Source organism: Salvelinus namaycush, chromosome 16 (assembly GCF_016432855.1).
Source record: "Salvelinus namaycush isolate Seneca chromosome 16, SaNama_1.0, whole genome shotgun sequence".
Taxonomy (NCBI): Eukaryota; Metazoa; Chordata; class Actinopteri; order Salmoniformes; family Salmonidae; genus Salvelinus; species Salvelinus namaycush.
This window is the reverse complement of record NC_052322.1, coordinates 27,876,460-27,896,943: the sequence shown is the minus strand read 5'-3', so window position 1 is coordinate 27,896,943 and position 20,484 is coordinate 27,876,460. Positions and strand designations below refer to the sequence as shown.

The 20,484-nt window shown below is 49.3% G+C and overlaps 1 protein-coding gene across 1 annotated transcript in view; it reads left to right on the top strand.

Moving 5' to 3' along the window:
- LOC120061609 (protein SOGA1-like) overlaps positions 1–20,484 on the top strand; it is a 73,494-nt gene that overhangs the window by 34,163 nt on the left and 18,847 nt on the right. Inside the window, exons 4-6 of the mRNA XM_039011514.1 lie at positions 13,554–13,616; positions 17,520–18,863; positions 19,947–20,063. Coding sequence (XP_038867442.1) covers positions 13,554–13,616; positions 17,520–18,863; positions 19,947–20,063 — 1,524 coding nt within the window. The remainder of the gene's footprint in view (positions 1–13,553; positions 13,617–17,519; positions 18,864–19,946; positions 20,064–20,484) is intronic.

Genomic DNA, 20,484 nt, shown 5'->3' with positions numbered 1-20,484 from the left:
TAGGGTTTCTGGGTTAATGGTGTTGATGTGAGCCCTGACCAGTCTTTCAAATCACTTCATGGCTACAGACATGAGTGCTACGGGTCGGTAGTCATTTAGGCAGGTTACCTTAGTGTTTTTGGGCACAGGCACTATGGTGGTCTGCTTAAAACATGTTGATATTACAGACTCGGACAGGGAGAGGTTGAAAATGTCAGTGAAGACACTTGCCAGTTGGTCAGCGCATGCTCGCAGTACACGTCCTGGTAATCCGTCTGGCCCCGCGGCCTTGTGAATGTTGACCTGTTTAAAGGTCTTACTCACATCGGCTGCGGAGAGCGTGATCACACAGTCTTCTGGAACAGCTGGTGCTCTCATGCATGTTTCAGTGTTATTTGCCTTGAAACGAGCATAGAAGTAGTTTAGCTCGTCTGGTAGGCTTGTGTCACTGGGCAGCTCTCGGCTGTTCTTCCCTTTGTACTCTAATGGTTTGCAAGCCCTTCTTATAAGCTTCCGGATTAGAGTCCCGCTCCTTGAATGCGGCAGGTCTAGCCTTTAACTCATTGCGGATGTTGCCCCAATCCATGGCTTCTGGTTGGGGTATGTACTTACGTTCCCACATTGATGTCCTGTCAGAAAGGGGAGATCGCCTGGGTTACACAAGTCATGTCTCCGGGAAGGTGTTTGATGAAAAGAGATTTCAGAGAGATTTGTGTGATGTTTAATTTCAGTAGACAAAATCCCTGACATTTGGGCCAGTGCTGGTAGTTAAACGGCAGTGAGAGCAGTCTAGGCAGGACAAGTCCATTCTAGGGGTTCGTCCCAAATGGCACTACATTCCCTATATAGTGCACTACTTTTGGTCAGGGCCCATGGGGAATAGGGTGCCATTTGGGACTTAACCTAGAAGTGATGCTGGTTTCAGCACATTCAAGGGAGAGATGAAAGGGTGAACGTCAGGAGCTCAGCAGGTTTTATCCCAGTATTTGTGTGGCTGTTTAACTTCTACTTGGTCACAATCCCGGATCCGGGAGCACCCTCATCAGTAAAAAAGCTGACTAGCATAGCCTAGCATAGCGCCACAAGTAAATACTAGCATCTAAATATCATTAAATCACAAGTCCAAGACACCAGATGAAAGATACACATCTTGTGAATCCAGCCATCATTTCTGATTTTTAAAATGTTTTACAGGGAAGACACTATGTATTTCTATTAGCTAACCACGATAGCAAAAGACACAACTTTTTTTTCCCACCATTTTTTTCCTGCATAGGTAGCTATCACAAATTCGACCAAATAAAGATATAAATAGTCACTAACCAAGAAACAACTTCATCAGATGACAGTCTGATAACATATTTATTGTATAGCATATGTTTTGTTAGAAAAATGTGCATATTTCAGGTATAAATCATAGTTTTACATTGCAGCCACCATCACAACTCTCACCAAAGCAACTAGAATAACTACAGAGACCAACGTGAATTACCTAAATACTCATCATAAAACATTTATGAAAAATACACAGCGTACAGCAAATGAAAGACAAAGATCTTGTGAATCCAGCCAATATTTCAGATTTTTTAAGTGTTTTACAGCGAAAACACAATATAGCATTATATTAGCTTACTACAATAGCCAACCACACAACAGCATTGATTCAAGCCAACAATAGCGATAACGAATAAACCAGCAAAAGATATACATTTTTTCACTAACCTTCTCAAACTTCTTCAGATGATAGTCCTATAACATCATATTACACAATACATATAGAGTTTGTTCGAAAATGTGCATATTTAGCGGCACAAATCGTGGTTATACAATGAGAATAGTAGCCAAGCTGCCAACAAAATGTCGGGAGAAATCTTGGGAGAGGCACCTAATCTAATCAGTAACTAATCATAAACTTGACTAAAAAATACAGGTTGGACAGCAAATGAAAGATACATTAGTTCTTAATGCAACCGCTGTGTTAGATTTTTAAAATGAACGTTACTACGACATACAGCGTGCGTTAAAGCGAGACCGCACCGAAATTAATGGCGGAATAGTAGTTTCACATTTTTCAACAGAACAACGAATTAACATCATAAATAGTTCTTACTTTTTGATGAGCTTCCATCAGAATCTTGGGCAAGTTGTCCTTTGTCCAGAAGAATCGTTGCTCGGTTGTAGATTGTCGCCTTCAACTTTGGAATTAGCAGTAAACATTAGCCATGTGGCGAAGACGTGCCCAACTCACTATAACGCAGCACAAAGAAATATCCGAAAATCGCAATATACTGATATAAACTGATATAACTCGGTTTAAAATAACTACATTATGATGTCTTTAACACCTATATCGAATAAAATCAGAGCCGGATATATCTAAGGCCTATAACGGGAGCTTTCCAGAACGCCATCCTGAGGTCTGTCTTGCGTCATGGCGAATGTTGAAAAGAGTGTACCCCACGTACCCAGACCCTTTATATGGCCTCAGATCTGCCTAGCAACTCCATTCCAATTCCCACTACTTGCTGACATCTAGGGGAAGGCGTATGCAGTGCATGTCGACCAATAGAAGACATGCAAATGAATAAACTGACCCTAGAACAGACTGCCTGATTTCAGATTTCTCACTTCCTGACAGGAAGTTTGCTCCAACTTGAGTTCTGTTTTACTCACAGATATAATTCAAACGGTTTTAGAAACTAGAGAGTGTTTTCTATCCAATAGTAATAATAATATGCATATTGTACGAGCAAGAATTGAGTACGAGGCAGTTTAATTTGGGAACGAAATTTTTACAAAGTGAAAACAGCACCCCCTATTGAGAAAAGGTTAAACAATGACACTCATCTAAAGGGTGGTCGGAGGGAGGGATAACATCTTAATTTCATCCCTTTCTTTTATTTAAACTTTATTCCATGTGCATGGATTATAATGGGCTATTTTTCATAGCGTAATTGTTACTGTGACTGGGTCAAAACAAGAGAACAAAATACATCACCTCCACTGTCCAACGTCATTCTATCACGACCTGGAAATGACCTCTATTGCTGTCCTCTCCACTCTCCGAAGTCAACTCTGGAGTCGAATCGTAATCTAAAAGGATAGGGCCAGTCAATATGTTGTGTTCCCTCAAGCTCAGAAAGAACTCCCCCACTCAGGGCACGATTATAACACTGTTTCACAGCGCTAATTACAAATAAGTCCAGTCACTGCTCCTCTTCCCTCCGTCACCCCGGTCACCCCAATCACAGAGGCATATTCTGGGAGGTGTCACTGATGCTCTACGTGGGTGCTGTGGGGGGAGGGAGGGGGAGGGATATGGAGGGGCGATGGGGCTCTGTTGTCAAATATGGGGGACTATTTTTAGGGTTTTAACAGGGTCTGTGTGTGTTTGGGACACCCTCTGTTACATACCCTTGGACAGATGGTTGGGGAAGAGCTGTAGGGTTGTCTCAATGCTGGGGATTGTGTGTGTGTGTGTGTGTGTGTTTTCTCATTAACATATGGGCTCTCTCTGTGATGCCATGGTAACAGTTGCTATCAGCTCCGTTGTCCTCAAGTGAGGGAGAAGGGAGAGAGAGGACAGGGAAGAGAAGGAGGGGGCGGGAGAGCTGCCTGCAGCAGGGATGGCCAGGCTTTCAGGTTCTGGCCAATCAGCTTTGTGGTATTCAGACAATGGAAATGTAGAGTAAGAGGTGTTGAATAGATTAAATTTGAGGCATGGGGAGCTGGGGTGGATGAAGGGGTGAGGCATGGGGAGCTGGGTGGATGAAGGGTTGAGGCATGGGGAGCTGGGGGATGGAGGATTGAGGCACGGGAGCTGGGTGGATGAAGGGTTGAGGCACGGGAGCTGGGGGGATGAAGGGTTGAGTCATGGTGAGATGGGGTGGATGAAGGGTTGAGGCATGGGGAGCAGGGGTGGATGAAGGGTTGAGGCATGGGCAGCTTGGGGATAAAAGGGTTGAGGCATGGGGAGCTGGAGGGATGAAGGGTTGAGGCATGGGGAGCTGGGGGGATGAAGGGGTGAGGCATGGGGAGCTGGGATGGATGAAGGGTTGATGCATGGGGAGCTGGGGGATGAAGGGTTGAGGCATGGGGAGCTGGAGGGATGAAGGCTTGAGGCATGGGGAGCTGGGGGATGAAGGGTTGAGGCATGGGGGGCTGGGGAATGGAGGGTTGAGGCATGGGTAGCTGGGTAGATGAAGGTTTGAGGCATGGGGAGCTGGGTGGATGAACACTTGAGGCAATGGGGAGCTGGGGGATGGAGGTTTTGAGGCATGGGGAGCTGGTGAATGAAGGGTTGAGTCACAGGGAGCTGGGAGGATGAAGAGTTGAGGCACAGGGAGCTGGGGGATGAAGGGTTGAGGCACGGGGAGCTGGGGGGATGAAGGGTTGAGGCATGGGGAGCTGGGGGATGGAGTTTGAGGCATGGGGAGCTGGGGGATGAAGGTTTGAGGCATGGGGAGCTGTGTGGATGAAGCATTGAGGCATGGGGAGCTGGAGGGATGAAGGAATGAGGCATGGGGAGCTGGAGGAATGAAGGGTTGAGGCATGGGTGGAGGGTTGAGGCATGGGGAGCTGTGGGATGAAGGGTTGAGGCATGGGGAGCTGGGGAGCTGGGGGATGAAGGGTTGAGGCATGGGGAGCTGGGGTGGATGAAGGGGTGAGGCATGGGGAGCTGGGTGGATGAAGGGGTGAGGAATGGGGAGCTGGGAGATGGAGGTTTTGAGGCATGGGGAGCTGGGTGGATGAAGTATTGAGGCATGGGGAGCTGGGCGATGAAGGGTTGAGGCATGGGGAGCTGGGGGGATGAAGGGTTGAGGCATGGGGAGCTGGGGGATGAAGGGTTGAGGCATGGGGAGCTGGGGGATGGAGTTTGAGGCATGGGGAGCTGTGTGGATGAAGGGTTGAGGCATGGGGAGCTGGAGGGATGAAAGAATGAGGCATGGGGAGCTGGAGGAATGAATGGTTGAGGCATGGGTGGAGGGTTGAGGCATGGGGAGCTGTCGGACGAAGGGTTGAGGCATGGGGAGCTGGGGGATGGAGGATTGAGGCATAGGGAGCTGGGGTGGATGAAGGGGTGAGGAATGGGATTGCTGGGAGATGGAGGTTTTGAGGAATGGGGAGCTGGGTGGATGAAGTATTGAGGCATAGGGAGCTGGGGGATGAAGGGTTGAGGCATGGGGAGCTGGAGGGATGAAGGGTTGAGGCATGGGGAGCTGGAGGGATGAAGGGTTGAGGCATGGGGAGCTGGGGGATGGAGGGTTGAGGCATGGGGAGCTGGGGAATGAAGGATTGAGGCATGGGGAGCTGGGTGGATGAAGAGTTGAGGCATGGGGAGCTGGGGGATGGAGGTTTTGAGGCATGGGGAGCTGGGTGGATGGAGGGTTGAGGCATGGGGAGCTGGGGCATGTACGGTTCAGGCATGGGGAGCTGGGGTGGATGAAGGGTTGATGCATGGGGAGCTGGGGGATGAAGGGTTGAGGCATGGGGAGCTGGAGGGATGAATACTTGAGGCAATGGGGAGCTGGGGGATGGAGGTTTTGAGGCATGGGGAGCTGGTTGGATGAAGAGTTGAGGCACGGGGAGCTGGGGGATGAAGGGTTGAGGCACAGGGAGCTGGGGGGATGAAGGCTTGAAGCATGGAGAGCTGGGTGGATTTGGGGTTGAGGCATGGGGAGCTGGGGTATGAAGGGTTGAGGCACGAGGAGCTGGGGGATGAAGGGTTGAGGCACGAGGAGCTGGGGGATGGAGTTTGAGGCATGGGGAGCTGTGTGGATGAAGGGTTGAGGCATGGGGAGCTGGAGGGATGAAGTAATGAGGCATGGGGAGCTGGAGGAATGAATGGTTGAGGCATGGGTGGAGGATTGAGGCATGGGGAGCTGTCGGACGAAGGGTTGAGGCATGGGGAGCTGGGGGATGGAGGATTGAAGCATAGGGAGCTGGGGTGGATGAAGGGGTGTGGAATGGGGTTGCTGGGAGATGGAGGTTTTGAGGAATGGGGAGCTGGGTGGATGAAGTATTGAGGCATGGGGAGCTGGGGTATGAAGAGTTGAGGCATGGGGACCTGGAGTGGATGAAGGGTTGAGGCATGGGGAGCAGGGGTGGATGAAGGGTTGAGGCATGGGGAGCTGGAGGGATGGAGGGTTGAGGCATGGGGAGCTGAGGAATGAAGCATTGAGGCATGGGGAGCTGGCGGATGAAGGCTTGAGGCATGGGCAGCTGGGTGGATGAAGGTTTGAGGCATGGGGAGCTGGGGGATGAAGGGTTGAGGCACGGGAGCTGGGGGGATGAAGGTTTGAGGCATGGGGAGCTGGGGGATGAAGGGTTGAGGCACGGGAGCTGGGGGGATAAAGGGTTGAGGCATGGGGAGCTGGGGGATGGAGGGTTGAGGCATGGGGAGCTGAGGAATGAAGCATTGAGGCATGGGGAGCTGGGGGATGAAGGCTTGAGGCATGGGCAGCTGGGTGGATGAAGGTTTTAGGCATGGGGAGCTGGGGAGTTGAAGGGTTGAGGCACGGGAGCTGGGGGGATGAAGGGTTGAGGCATGGGGAGCTGGGGTGGATGAAGGGTTGATGCATGGGGAGCTGGGGGATGAAGGGTTGAGGCACGGGAGCTGGGGGGATGAAGGGTTGAGGCATGGGGAGCTGGGGTGGATGAAGGGTTCAGGCATGGGGAGCTGGGGTGGATGAAGGGTTGATGCATGGGGAGCTGGGGGATGAAGGGTTGAGGCATGGGGAGCTGGAGGGATGAAGGCTTGAGGCATGGGGAGCTGGGGGGATGAAGCCTTGAGGCATGGAGAGCTGGGGGATGATGGGTTGAGGCACGGGGAGCTGGGGGGTGAAGGGTTGAGGCATGGGGAGCTGGGGGATGAAGGGTTGAGGCATGGGGAGCTGGAGGGATGAAGGAATGAGGCATGGGGAGCTGGAGGAATGAAGGGTTGAGGCTGGGGGATGAAGGGGTGAGGCATGGGGAGCTGGGGGAGGGAGGTTTGAGGCAGGGGGAGCTGGGGGATGGAGGGTTGAGGCATGGGGAGCTGGGGGATGGAGGTTTGAGGCACGAGGAGCTGGGGGATGAAGGGTTGAGGCACGAGGAGCTGGGGGATGGAGTTTGAGGCATGGGGAGCTGTGTGGATGAAGGGTTGAGGCATGGGGAGCTGGAGGGATGAAGTAATGAGGCATGGGGAGCTGGAGGAATGAATGGTTGAGGCATGGGTGGAGGATTGAGGCATGGGGAGCTGTCGGACGAAGGGTTGAGGCATGGGGAGCTGGGGGATGGAGGATTGAAGCATAGGGAGCTGGGGTGGATGAAGGGGTGTGGAATGGGGTTGCTGGGAGATGGAGGTTTTGAGGAATGGGGAGCTGGGTGGATGAAGTATTGAGGCATGGGGAGCTGGGGTATGAAGAGTTGAGGCATGGGGACCTGGAGTGGATGAAGGGTTGAGGCATGGGGAGCAGGGGTGGATGAAGGGTTGAGGCATGGGGAGCTGGAGGGATGGAGGGTTGAGGCATGGGGAGCTGAGGAATGAAGCATTGAGGCATGGGGAGCTGGGGGATGAAGGCTTGAGGCATGGGCAGCTGGGTGGATGAAGGTTTGAGGCATGGGGAGCTGGGGGATGAAGGGTTGAGGCACGGGAGCTGGGGGGATGAAGGTTTGAGGCATGGGGAGCTGGGGGATGAAGGGTTGAGGCACGGGAGCTGGGGGGATAAAGGGTTGAGGCATGGGGAGCTGGGGGATGGAGGGTTGAGGCATGGGGAGCTGAGGAATGAAGCATTGAGGCATGGGGAGCTGGGGGATGAAGGCTTGAGGCATGGGCAGCTGGGTGGATGAAGGTTTGAGGCATGGGGAGCTGGGGAGTTGAAGGGTTGAGGCACGGGAGCTGGGGGGATGAAGGGTTGAGGCATGGGGAGCTGGGGTGGATGAAGGGTTGATGCATGGGGAGCTGGGGGATGAAGGGTTGAGGCACGGGAGCTGGGGGGATGAAGGGTTGAGGCATGGGGAGCTGGGGTGGATGAAGGGTTCAGGCATGGGGAGCTGGGGTGGATGAAGGGTTGATGCATGGGGAGCTGGGGGATGAAGGGTTGAGGCATGGGGAGCTGGGGGGATGAAGGCTTGAGGCATGGGGAGCTGGGGGGATGAAGCCTTGAGGCATGGAGAGCTGGGGGATGATGGGTTGAGGCACGGGGAGCTGGGGGGTGAAGGGTTGAGGCATGGGGAGCTGGGGGATGAAGGGTTGAGGCATGGGGAGCTGGAGGGATGAAGGAATGAGGCATGGGGAGCTGGAGGAATGAAGGGTTGAGGCTGGGGGATGAAGGGGTGAGGCATGGGGAGCTGGGGGAGGGAGGTTTGAGGCAGGGGGAGCTGGGGGATGGAGGGTTGAGGCATGGGGAGCTGGGGGATGGAGGTTTGAGGCAGGGGGAGCTGGGGGGGATGAAGGGTTGAGGCATGGGGAGCTGGGGGATGAAGGGTTGAGGCATGAAGGGTTGAGGCTTGGGGAGCTGGGGGATGAAGGGTTGAGGCATGGGGAGCTGGGGGATGGAGGTTTGAGGCAAGGGGAGCTGGGGGGGATGAAGACTTGGCACGGGAGGCTGGGGGGGTGAAGGTTTGAGGCACGGGGAGCTGGGGGATGAAGTGAAGGGCAGGTGAAAGACTGCTTCAAATCCTTTGGCTTTTCTGGATATTCAGAATAGATTTTTCTCAATCTGTGTAATAGTATATAGTGTATCTCTCAGGCCTATGTGTATTCCTGTTCTTTATGTTTTGGTTAATACAACATTGGGGAAAAAATTGTGTGCAACAACATGTGTTCATGTTAACATCTCTGAGTAATCCGTATGCAAATCATCACATTTCCAATTGTATGTATAGATGCGTCAGGAACTGAAAGAGAGGGCAGGAGGGGTTTGTTTTTGCATTTGTCGTTATTTCCGTTGGTTTTTGAAGAGCGAAGCTGTCTCGTGTCAAGATGGATTTCAGGGGTCTTCATTTCCTGTCCTCCATGTTTTTTCCACCCCTTCCTTTCCTCTCGTAAATACCAGACTGATTCACATCCTTTGCGAGGCTACCTCTATTCCACCCTCCCCCTTTCACCAATTTGTTTCGTTGGCCACCACTGTCAGAAACTCAACGAGGGAGTGCACAAGCATTTGTCATGGGAACTCATGATGGTCTGCGGCAGTGGGATAATGGATGACACATCCATCCCTCCAATCTCTGTAACGAAGGCTCGCTGTAGTTTAGGAAATTAAATATGTATCCGTATGTCTCCCTCCCCCTTCCATTTCTCACTCTTACTCTCCATTCCTATGCAGATTGGCTTAATCTCCCCCACTCTCTCTCTTTCTCTCTCTTTCTCTTTCTTAGAGTCAAGGGTTACATTTCATCCCTGGGACTGGGTGAATGCAGGGTTGGGGTTTGGGACCATTGTGAGTGCAGTACAGGGACAATAGGAGCCTGAAGAGAGGAGAGGAGGGACTGAGACAGAGAGGGGACTGGTGGCTAGTGTTCATGATGTCTGTTCCCCTGGATTGTGCTGTGCTGATATGCTTTAGAGGACGTCTAGAGACCCCTCCCCCCTCTCTCTCAACTTATTGTTGCCCTTCACTCACCACACGCAGACTGACACACCAACAGACAGAAACACACACACACATTTCAAACATTACTCTATGTCTGCTCTGCTTGAAATTGATGAAACATAGTTAGACCAGTGGACACACAGGGTCAGACCAATCAACAGCCTTCTTTCTGACAGCCTTCACACGATGGCTGAAAGTGAGCAGCAGTGCGTTTGGTAACAAAGAGACAAATATCTCACCCCCTGGATCTCAAACTTGGGTTGAACCGCACACTATTGATTGTTCTGTGGATAAGACCAAAAGCAAACAGAGTGGGGGAGTGTATTGTCTGGTGTTGTCAACTCCACTCACATCATATCACACCTGCAGCTCTGCATACAGCAGTCTGGAGAGTGTCATGCAAATACACTATTCTACTCACTTCTCCTTCTGCAATGCAGATAGAATGCAGATTGAATTTAGAACGCAGATTGAATTTAGAACTCGCCTCGTCTGCTACTGCAATAACACCATTCTTACAACAAGAATGTCATCGACTGGTTTTTAATAACCCTACTGATTGGATATTCATATTTCTAATTTCATTACACTTTTATTACTTTGTCTGTTTCATGCCTCTGTTTTATTGAATTTGATTGAAATATGATAAAGCCATATTTTGTGATGGCTGTGTTGTAGTTCCCCTGTGTGATTGTGCTTCGGGCTGGCGGAGCGATCCATTGTTTTAGTGCCTGATGGATTCATCAGTGGGCGTGTTTGACTATTTTTCCTGTGGTCACGTCAGGGTCATGACCCCTCATCTATCTTGGCATGCCAAGGTCTCCGGTACACTATTACTCTCCTTTCTAAACTAGTCAGCATAACGCTATCCTCCACTCTCTCTCTCACTCTCTCCCACTCCTCCTTACCTCCCTTCCATTTCTCCACTCCCCTCTCTCCCTAGGTTTTTCTCCCTCCTTTCTTACTCCCTCGTCTCACACCCTGTAACGGTTTAGATACGGCAGACACAGAAACAAAGGAAGGAGAAATTGGAATACTGTGCTGCTGTGTCTTGTCATTTAGTTGAGTCGATGGTGAAGGTCGCTGGTTCCAATCCCTGAGCCAACTAGGTGAAAAATCAGTTGATGTGCCTTTGAGCAAGGAACTTAACCCTAATTGCTCCTGTAAGTCGCTCTAGATAAGAGCGCCTGCTAAATGACTAAAATGTTAAAATAATTTTTTTTTTCTTTAAGCCCATAACCATGTGTGTGAGGTGTATATACTTTTGTTTCAAAGTAGATTTGTTTAAGACTACCAATAAACACTCTGTGTGACCCTGATTTAGCCCTCTGCAGTAAAGGATTAACCGCTCCCCACACACAGATCCATAACAAACCCATGAGATATCCAGCAAACCCACATGAATGTTGAGATGATGTCCATTCCTATCCTAACATTCATTGTTGAGCCCATTACACAAGTGTATCTTTCCCAGCTGTGGACTGTGAGGTTGTGTAAGATAGGATGCCGGCATGGTTCCTCATCCATGACAAAGTCATTCATGTCAACGTCTCAGTTATTTCCTGTGCACCAGGCATTATTTCCTAAGACCAGTCAGGTCGAGGCAAGATGACTTATGGCTGAGTTACACTATAGGGCCAAACCAAGCCAAACCTAGCAGAACTGTTGTAGGCATAAGTGTGTCGGGCATGATGGCCAGGTCCACACATCTCTACCTCCCTCTCCCAGGAGAGAGACATCCAGCCAGGGATTATTTGACCTACCCCCTCCAGGCCTCAGGTTACCCCCTCCAGGCCTCAGGTTACCCAGCCCACATATCTAGAGTTACAACCTGTTGACATACACCCACAGGACCATGGCATCAGATAGCACAGGCACATGCTTTTCAATGCTTCTTTTGCTGACGATAGGGTGTGTGCATACATACATCTGTGTGTGTGTGTGTGTGTGTGTGTGTGTGTGTGTGTGTGTGTGTGTGTGTCTTTAACTGTACACTGTGTATGTGTGTGTAAAGGCATGAGACAGGCAGGCCTGGAGTGGCACCATTTTACATACAGAAACCTAATTTCAAAGCTCATCTCCCTACCGTTGTCCCGGTATTCTCTCAGTGTTTTACTGCATTGTTTGTGTGAGTGACCTTGTGTTCTGGATGACACGTAGCTGTTGTACAGAGAGAGCCGGCCGATTACATCAACTTGGCAGAGTGGGTGGAATTTTATCTGGTTCTTTTCGGGACGTGAGATCGCAGAGCAGGGCAGTGTCCCAAATGCCACCCTGTCCCCTATAAATTGCACTACTTTTAACCAGGGCCCATAGGGCACAACATGGGGAATTGGGTGCCATTTGGGATGCACCGGGAGAGCTTTAGTGTGAGGGGAGGAGGGAAGGATGAGGGGGAAGTGTGAAAGTTATTGATATTTGATACAGATAACAAAATAGGTTTAGGGGACAGAAGAAAAATCTATGAGATGTATCATAAAGGGGATTTATAGATGATGAATAGGTATTGTGGTTTAGCTCTGTGTTAGAATAGTGTTGACTTGCCTGTCACAGTGACACCTCTACATCCCTGTCACTTGTCATAGCGAGACTGTTACAGCTGGCCTGACGAAACCAATGGTCGAAACAAAACGGAAAAGTGTCCCAAAGTTGGTCGATATGTGTCCAGATCAATAGTTCCATTATCTCTCCGCGCCATTGATTCCACAGTGAAGTTTAGCACCATTAAAAGGTTCTCAGCTAAACTGCGTGGCATTGTCAGCAAACACAAAATGGGGGCTGAGATTGGATTGGATGCTGCTCTTTATGTAGTACCAGCACCACTTTGAATCCAGTCTAGTTACCCTGCTTTCTCTCCAGCTGGCTTTTTCCACTAGGGGAATTGGTCCTGGATGGAGTGTGTGTGTGTGTGTGTGTGTGTGTGTGTGTGTGTGTGTGTGTGTGTGTGTGTGTGTGTGTGTGTGTGTGTGTGTGTGTGTGTGTGTGTGTGTGTGTGTGTGTGTGTGTGTGTGTGTGTGTGTGTGTGTGTGTGTGGGGGGGGGGGAGGGTCCACTGTTTTAAAGGCTATATACTGTCCTGTGGTAGCAGGGTCTTGTTTGTTTTCAGATTGATTGAATAAGACACAGCAGAGTGGACTGGATATCCCTGCTTTTTTCACCAGTCAGCTCAATGCGGAGAAAGTAGCCAGTTTCCATGGAAACGCCTTAGCGAGATAAGCTTGAGATAAGCTTGTTCTGCAGCTCGTCTGTCTGCTTGCGTCTTGCGTCTTGTGTGTGTGTGATCTCTCAGGACTCTGGTAGGCTTGAGGATCTATTAGGATCTAACTCAGTGTACTGAAGCCCAGGTGACCAGAGGGAGGGGCTAGCTGTCATTAGCAACGGTGCTCATGTTCTCTTTATTGTCTCGTCTCAGTTTACACACATTTCTTTCTCTCTATCCTTCCCTCTCTCACGTTCTCTCTCTCCTCTATCTCTCCCTCTCTTTCTCTTCAACTCTTTCATCTTTCTCTCTCCTCTCTCTCGTTCTCTCTCTATCCTTTCCCTTTTCTCTCACACTCCTCTCTCTCTCCCTATCCTCATTCCCTCTCCCTCATCTCCCTCTCTTTCTTTTTTCTCTCCCTCTCCCCCTCTTTATCTTATACTCTCTGTTTACATAGTAGCAATGCAGTCAACTGTAGCTCCACACCCCTATTGGTGTCACTGTGGGGATAAACATCTCCATGGTGATGATAAACTGGGTGAAAGGGCATGCCTGGGGGGGGGGGGGGGGGGGGGGGGAGAAGGGTTATAGACTCAAGGTGGTATTATTATGTTGTATAACACCTTAGCCAATGTGCTGGTGCTAGCTCTTTTGGGGGTCTAGGGCCTAACATTAGGTCGGGTTACTGTAAAAGTACTTTGTGACAAACGTTGTTATTGAAAGGGCTATGGAAATATAATTTCATTGATTGATTGATACTAATTATTGTCAATTTTATGTGTTTCTCTCTATTTCCAGAACTCTCTGAAGAAGAGAGGCGCTCGGCCAAACAACAAGCCAGAGAAGAAGCCATCTGTCCAGGTAACTTAGACCAACAGAGACCTTCAACTTTGTTCTACATTGAACAGCCAAAGGGAAAATCTCACATAGATTTGCAAACGAATCAACCAAAGAAACAGACTGCAGCTGCAGCATTTTGTCTCCAGACACTCACCTCTGATTCTTACCTCAGCTATTGAACCCAAAGTCAGTACTAAAGTATTACAGTTACACTGATTGTTCTTGCTTTCACAATTTAGTCCATAGTGGGAGTTGGGGAGGCAGTTGATGGGGAAGATGATTCACAGATAGCACAACATACAGTATTACTAGGTTGACATAACCAGCTCAGACTGTGCACATTCCTCTCTCTCTCTCTCTCAATTCAAAGGGAAACATATGTTTACATTGCCAAAGCAAGTGAAATAGACCATAAACAAATGGGAAATAAACAAGGGAAATAAACAATCAAAAATGAACATGAAACATTACACACAAACGTTTTAAAAGAAGTATGAAAGGGAAAATACAGTGTATTCTGAATGTATTCAGACCCCTTCCATTTTTACAAATGTTGTTACGTTACAGCCGTATTGTAAAAATATATTTTTTAAATCATCAATCTACACACAATACCCCATAATGACAAAGCATTTTTTTTGGTAAATGTATAAAAAAATAAAAACTTGAATACCTTATTTACATAAGTATTCAGACCCTTTGCTATGAGACTCGAAATTGAGCTCAGGTGCATCCTGTTTTCATTGATCATCCTTGAGATGTTTCTACAACTTGATTGGAGTCCACCTGTGGTAAATTCAATTGATTGGACATGATTTAGAAAGGCACACACCTATCTATATAAGGTCCCACAGTTGACAGTGCATCTCAGAGCAAAAACAAAGCCATGAGGTCAACAGAATTGTCCGTAGCGATCTGAGACAGGATGTGTCGAGGCACAGATCTGGGGAAGGGTACCAAAAAAATGTCTGCAGCATTGAAGGTCCCCAAGGACAAAGTGGCTGCCATCATTCTTAAATTAAAGAAATTTGGAACCACCAAGACTCTTAGAGCTGGCAGCCCAACCAAACTGAGCAATCGGGGGAAAAGGATCTTGGTCAGGGAGGTGACCATGAACCCGATGGTCACTCTGACAGAGCTCCAGAGTTCCTCCTTGATGAAAACCTGCTCCAGAGTGCTCAGGACCTCAGATTGGGCAAAGGTTCACCTTCCAACAGGACATTGACCCTAAGCACACAGCCAAGACAACGCAGGAGTGGCTTCGGGACACGTCTCTGAATGTCCTTGAGTGGCCCAACCAGAGCCCGAACTTGAACACAATCGAACATCTCTGGAGAGACCTGAAAATAGCTGTACAGCAACGCTCCCCATTCAACCTGACAGAGCTTGAGAGGATCTGCGGAGAATGGGAGAAACTCACCAAGTACAGGTGTGCCAAGATTGTAGCGTCATACCCAAGGAGACTCGAGGCTGTAATCGCTGCCAAAGGTGCTTCAACGATGTACTGAGTAAAGGGTCTGAATACTTATGTAAATGTGTTATTTCAATTTTTTGTTTTTCATAAATTAGCAAACATTTCTAAAAATGTGTTTTTGCTTTGTCATTAAGGGGTATTGTGTGTAGATTGATGAGGAACAGAAACAATTTAATACATTTTAGAATAAGGCTGTAACCTAACAAAATGTGGAAAAAGTCAAGCGGTCTGAATACTTTCTGAAGGCACATTAGGATATTTTTCTCTATTGAGATTATTTCCTTATTTATTTCTAACCAAATCTAAAATGTTCCTGTTTTGATTAATTTGATAGAGTGGGTTAGGTGTTCTCTATACCAAATTAGCTTACACCCTGAGTCTTTTTTCACACCTGGTAGTTTGGTGGATGGGTGTGATAACGTGCGTCTCTGTGAGAGGTGTACGAGTCAGGCGCAGGAGAGCAGGGATGTCTGAGAAGCGTGTTTAATCATATAGTCCACCAATACAAAATGGCACAGACGAAAATCCAAAAACTACGCTCACGATACTCAGCAACTCGTGCAAACGCACGGAGGAACAAACACAGTTCCGACACTTTACATACACGTGCGTAAATCGTGAACTCAACAATCAAATACAATCGAGCGCAATACACACAAGTCTAATCCCGCACGAACTAACGCTTCGAACACACCGACTGCGTAATTGCGTTTCGATACACCAGAAGTACATTCATTTCCAATGGAACGCTGCATTTGCCTTGCAGCATTGCGTTGCAGAGGCAGTTGCAGTGCGTTCTGTGTGGTGCATACGTTCGATAAATCGAACGTATGCATCAAATTGTATGAGTGGACTTGACAGAAAGTAGCAAAATATGAATGTAGATTTTTTTTTTGCACACATTCAGTAAAAATTTGGGATTACATAAAAACAGTTTGATTGCATAATTTCTTTACATTTTTTATTTATTTATTTGCCAAGTATATTATTTATTCGATGACATCCTCAAATTAATTGTGAGACCCTATAATATAATTTCCCTCCAATGCAGTTTTGGAGCGAAATGCAATAATAAATAGTCAAGATAGGCAGAGTAGGCTCTTTCAACAATGAGACCAACGTTGAGGAAGGTGGTCTTGATCGCGCTGTTGGGCCGGGACCAGCCCCGCCGAAAGCTAGCTAACGCTAACTAGTCACATCTAGCACAAGCTCACTACTAAACTGACCTGGCAATCCTACTATCGTGGACACTTGTCTCCAAGCAGCATTTTTTGTGTTTATGTCCCTGTAGCTGTCAGCAGTTGTGTCAAAAAGACACGGTTTTGAGGATACTGCGAAAATGATTCTCTCCTCCATGTGTCCAACCGCATGCGACCATTTGCAAAAGGTACCTGCATCAGTATAGTTGCCTAGCAGCGCAAAATGTTATGCAGCAGTGATGCAATGACGCAGTCGGTGTGTTCGAAGCGTAAGGCAGGCAACAGGTACCCTATATACACTCAGAAATAAACGCAATTGAAACCAGGTGTGAAAAGAATCACAGACAAAACAAACAGAAAAGGAAAAAGGGATCGGTGGCGGCTAGTAAACCGGCGACGCCGATCGCCGAGCGCCGCCCGAACAGGGAGAGGAGTTACCTTCGGTAGAAGTCGTGACAATGGGACTAACAACTCTGTAACTTAGAGGGCAACCAGCGGGTTCATCTCCTCTATACCATGTTTCTTGTAGGATGCTAATTTATTTGATGAAGTCTGGGTTCCTGCTCTTTAATCCAAAGGCAGACCTGTATTCCAGGATGAGATAGTAAAAAATGTGTGTTCCACAGTGTCCAGTGTTCGCTCTGTCTCTCCCTCTCTCTTCCTCCATTTCTGTGGGGATGAGGTTAATGCTTAATATCATATTATTGGAGTGCCACTGTGACATACCGTAAATGGTGTAAACCCTCTCCAGAATGTGTTTGATGTTCTGGGAAATAGCCCCATCACCAATAAAGTACACAACACGTTATTTAATGGGTCTTCACCATTTTGAGTCAGTTGGTTAAATAATAGCAGGTGTTTAATATTCAAAATGGCTTATGTCTTTTATAAATACACCAATGTACCTCAATGCCCCCAGCTAGCACACATTACACTGTAATATAGTATGATGCATGACTCCACAGTGTTGCATCAACCTATCCCACTTTGCCCCCAAAAAATCCATAGCTTTGCATTGGTCTAAATATTTGAAGCGGTTAATATGAGGATGTCAGATGAGTTCAAGCCAGAAAGAAACTCCCAAACAATTTTTTTTTTTTTTTCATTTGTCATTTTGGCCTCACAATCTTTCTCTCTCGGTCTCTCTCTCTGGGGTATGTGAAAGGATGTATTGTCATTGTGTGTGTGAGTGAGTCAGTGTGTTGTCAGTGTTCCTAACAGCCTGTCTCTGTGCCTCTCTGGGGCCAGCAGGAGGACAACTCTGACCTCAAGTGCCAGCTCCATTTTGCCAAGGAGGAGTCCGTGCTCATGTGCAAGAAGCTGACCAAGATGGCCAAGGACAGCGAGGCCATGCGGGAGGAGCTGGCCAAGTACCGCTCGGTCTACGGCGATGTGGACGCCTCACTCACCGTGGACGAGGTCAACGACTCACCCCACACCCGCGAGGCCGAGGTTAGAGTTCACCTGAAGCTGGTGGAGGAGGAAGCCAACCTGCTGAGCCGGCGCATTGTGGAACTGGAGGTGGAGAACCGTGGCCTACGGGCCGAGATGGACGACATGAAGGGCCAGGAGCTGCCTCCAGGGCTGGGGGTGGGAGGCATGGGAGGCCCTGGAGGAGGAAGTCTGGATAACGTGATGGAGCTCCAGAGGCACCTGCAGTTTGTGGAGGAGGAAGCGGAGCTGCTACGGCGCTCGCTGCTGGAGATGGAGGAGCAGAACAAGCTGCTGATGAATGAGATCAATCGCTACAAGTCGGAGCTGCCGCTGACGTTGGACCCAAACCAGGATGACTCCTCGTCCATCTCTCTCCTGGAGGACGGTCATGGTGGGGGAGCTCTCATCAGCACCGAGGCCCCCCATGAGGAGCTGCTGCAGGCCGCCAGGCTCCAGATCGGGGAGCTGAGTGGTAAAGTGAAGAAGCTCCAGTACGAGAACCGTGTGTTGCTGTCCAACCTGCAGCGCTGCGACCTGGCCTCCTACCACAGCTCTTCTAGGCCCGCCCTAGAGACCGACGCTGAGGCAGGGGACTCGGCCGAGTGCCTCCCCAGCCAAGCGTGCCGGGAAGGCCCCATTGGAGGGGAGAACAAGCCCCTGGAGGAGAAGGAGAAGAAGACGTCCACGGGGGTTCCCATTCACCTGCACGGTAACGTTCCCCTGGGGCTGAAGGACCATGAGGCCCTGCTGGCCATGAGGGACCAGGCCCGCCTCATCTCTACAGCCATCCAGCTGCTGACCGCTTCCGATTCCAACTGCCCCTCCCTCTCCCTCTACCGCAAGATCTCCTCCAACTCCTCCGGGGAGACTGCAGAGCCCTGTGTCCCAGAGAAGAGCCAGCAGTCCCAACCCTCGGAGCTCCAGGACCTGCCCCTGGTGGAGGCTCTGACGGGCAGGCTGCGAGCGCTGCACACCCAGCTCCAGGCCTTCGTGAAGCGAGTGGAGAGCCTTGGCAGCGCCCCTCCTGGGAAGGAGCAGGTGGAGGGGGCATCCCCCCTGCCTCTACTGTCCGAAGCTGGAGACTCCGTGGTGGATGCGCCCTCTGCATCACACCCCTGCCCTCCAGACGACCAGGCGGGTGAGATCACTGCAGGGCAGAAGGTAAGAATGAACACCCTCCTCCTCTTCCCACCACTCATTTATTATTGATTATGTTTCTTTCCTTTTCTTTCATATGCTCCTTTTTTTGTAGCAAGGCTATTATTTCTGTTCCGTTTGCTCCCACCCCTTCCCAGCTCACACTATGGTTTCTCCCTGGCACAGAATGCTGCCGGCACACATGACATGACACGCATGCTGCTTTGATGCCTTATAACATGTTATAGATGCTACATAGAGCTCAGGGCTCAAATGGAGCCACCACTGTGCTGCATGACAACTAGAATGATAAAGAAATCATAGAAACCATAAGCCACCATCTATTTACACACATCAAAATACAATTTGCATATCCAAGTAAATGCACTCTAGTAAAGTTGGTTCTATGCTTAGAGTTAAGCTCCATTAGAGGCCTACTGAGTCCCAACCGCATACGCTCTCTCACCCCGTCCCTCCCTCCCTCTCTCACCCCATCCCCCCATCTCTCCCTCCCCCTCTCATCTCATCCCTCCCTCTCTCAACCCGTCCCTCCCTCTCTCACCCCGTCTCTCTCTCTCCCCCCGTCCCTCCCTCTCTCACCCCGTCCCTCCCTCTCTCACCCCGTCTCTCCCTCTCTCACCCCGTCCCTCCATCTCCCCCCTCTCACTGCATGGGCACCATGACCGCTGCTTTCTTCACTTGTTTCCCTTTCCCTTTCTTCCCCTCTCTTCTTTCACTCCTTTGATTATGTTAATCCCCTCTCCTACACTCTCCTCTTACTGTCCTTCACTCCCACCCTCATCCCCCAACCCTCCAGCCGTCGCTCGTACTTCTCATCATTGTTTTGGTTCTGTTCTCCACTCTGTCCTACGCCACTCTGACAAAGCTGTTTTTCCTTTATATACTTTTATTTGTCCTGTGAGGTTCATTTTTTATTTTCAATGTGTCTTCCGGATCTTCCATTTTGGTTGTATTGTTTTGTTTTCAATTCCCTCCCTCCCTACCATATGTCTCCCCTCATCTTCTTCCTTCCCTTTCCTCTGTTCCTCTTTCCCTCTTTTTATTATTTTGTTTCATTTTTATTCATTAACTTGCCCATGCATGCAGCAGCCCAACTTTAGGGACCAATCAGAGCGCGAAGTGAAAGGTCAGGAGGAGGAGGAGGGTGACAGCCACATTGACAGCAACAAGAACCAGGTTAAACAGGAGACGGACACAGCCCTGGTAGGTCACTGCTATAGAACAGTCAAAATAAACACATGCATGCACAAACACGCACACGCACACGCACACACACACACACACACACACACACACACACACACACACACACACACACACACACACACACACACACACACACACACACACTGTGCACTCCTTGATGGCCCAAACATGCGGTTTAAGCTGTCTTTAGGCTCGCTTCCCTCGTTCTTTCATGTGATAGATAGTGGGGGAATCAGGCTGGAATCACGCTGCAGTAAACACAATGACATCAGCTCTTGAAGTGAGCAGAGGAAGTGTCTGCTGCTCAGTGTTCGTTTGACCTTTCCGTAGCAGGTCTCCTTGGAAACCTGGGCTGTGAGGGAGGGGCAACTGCAGAAGCGATGAATAGAGCAGAGAGCAACACAATCGCCACAGCCCG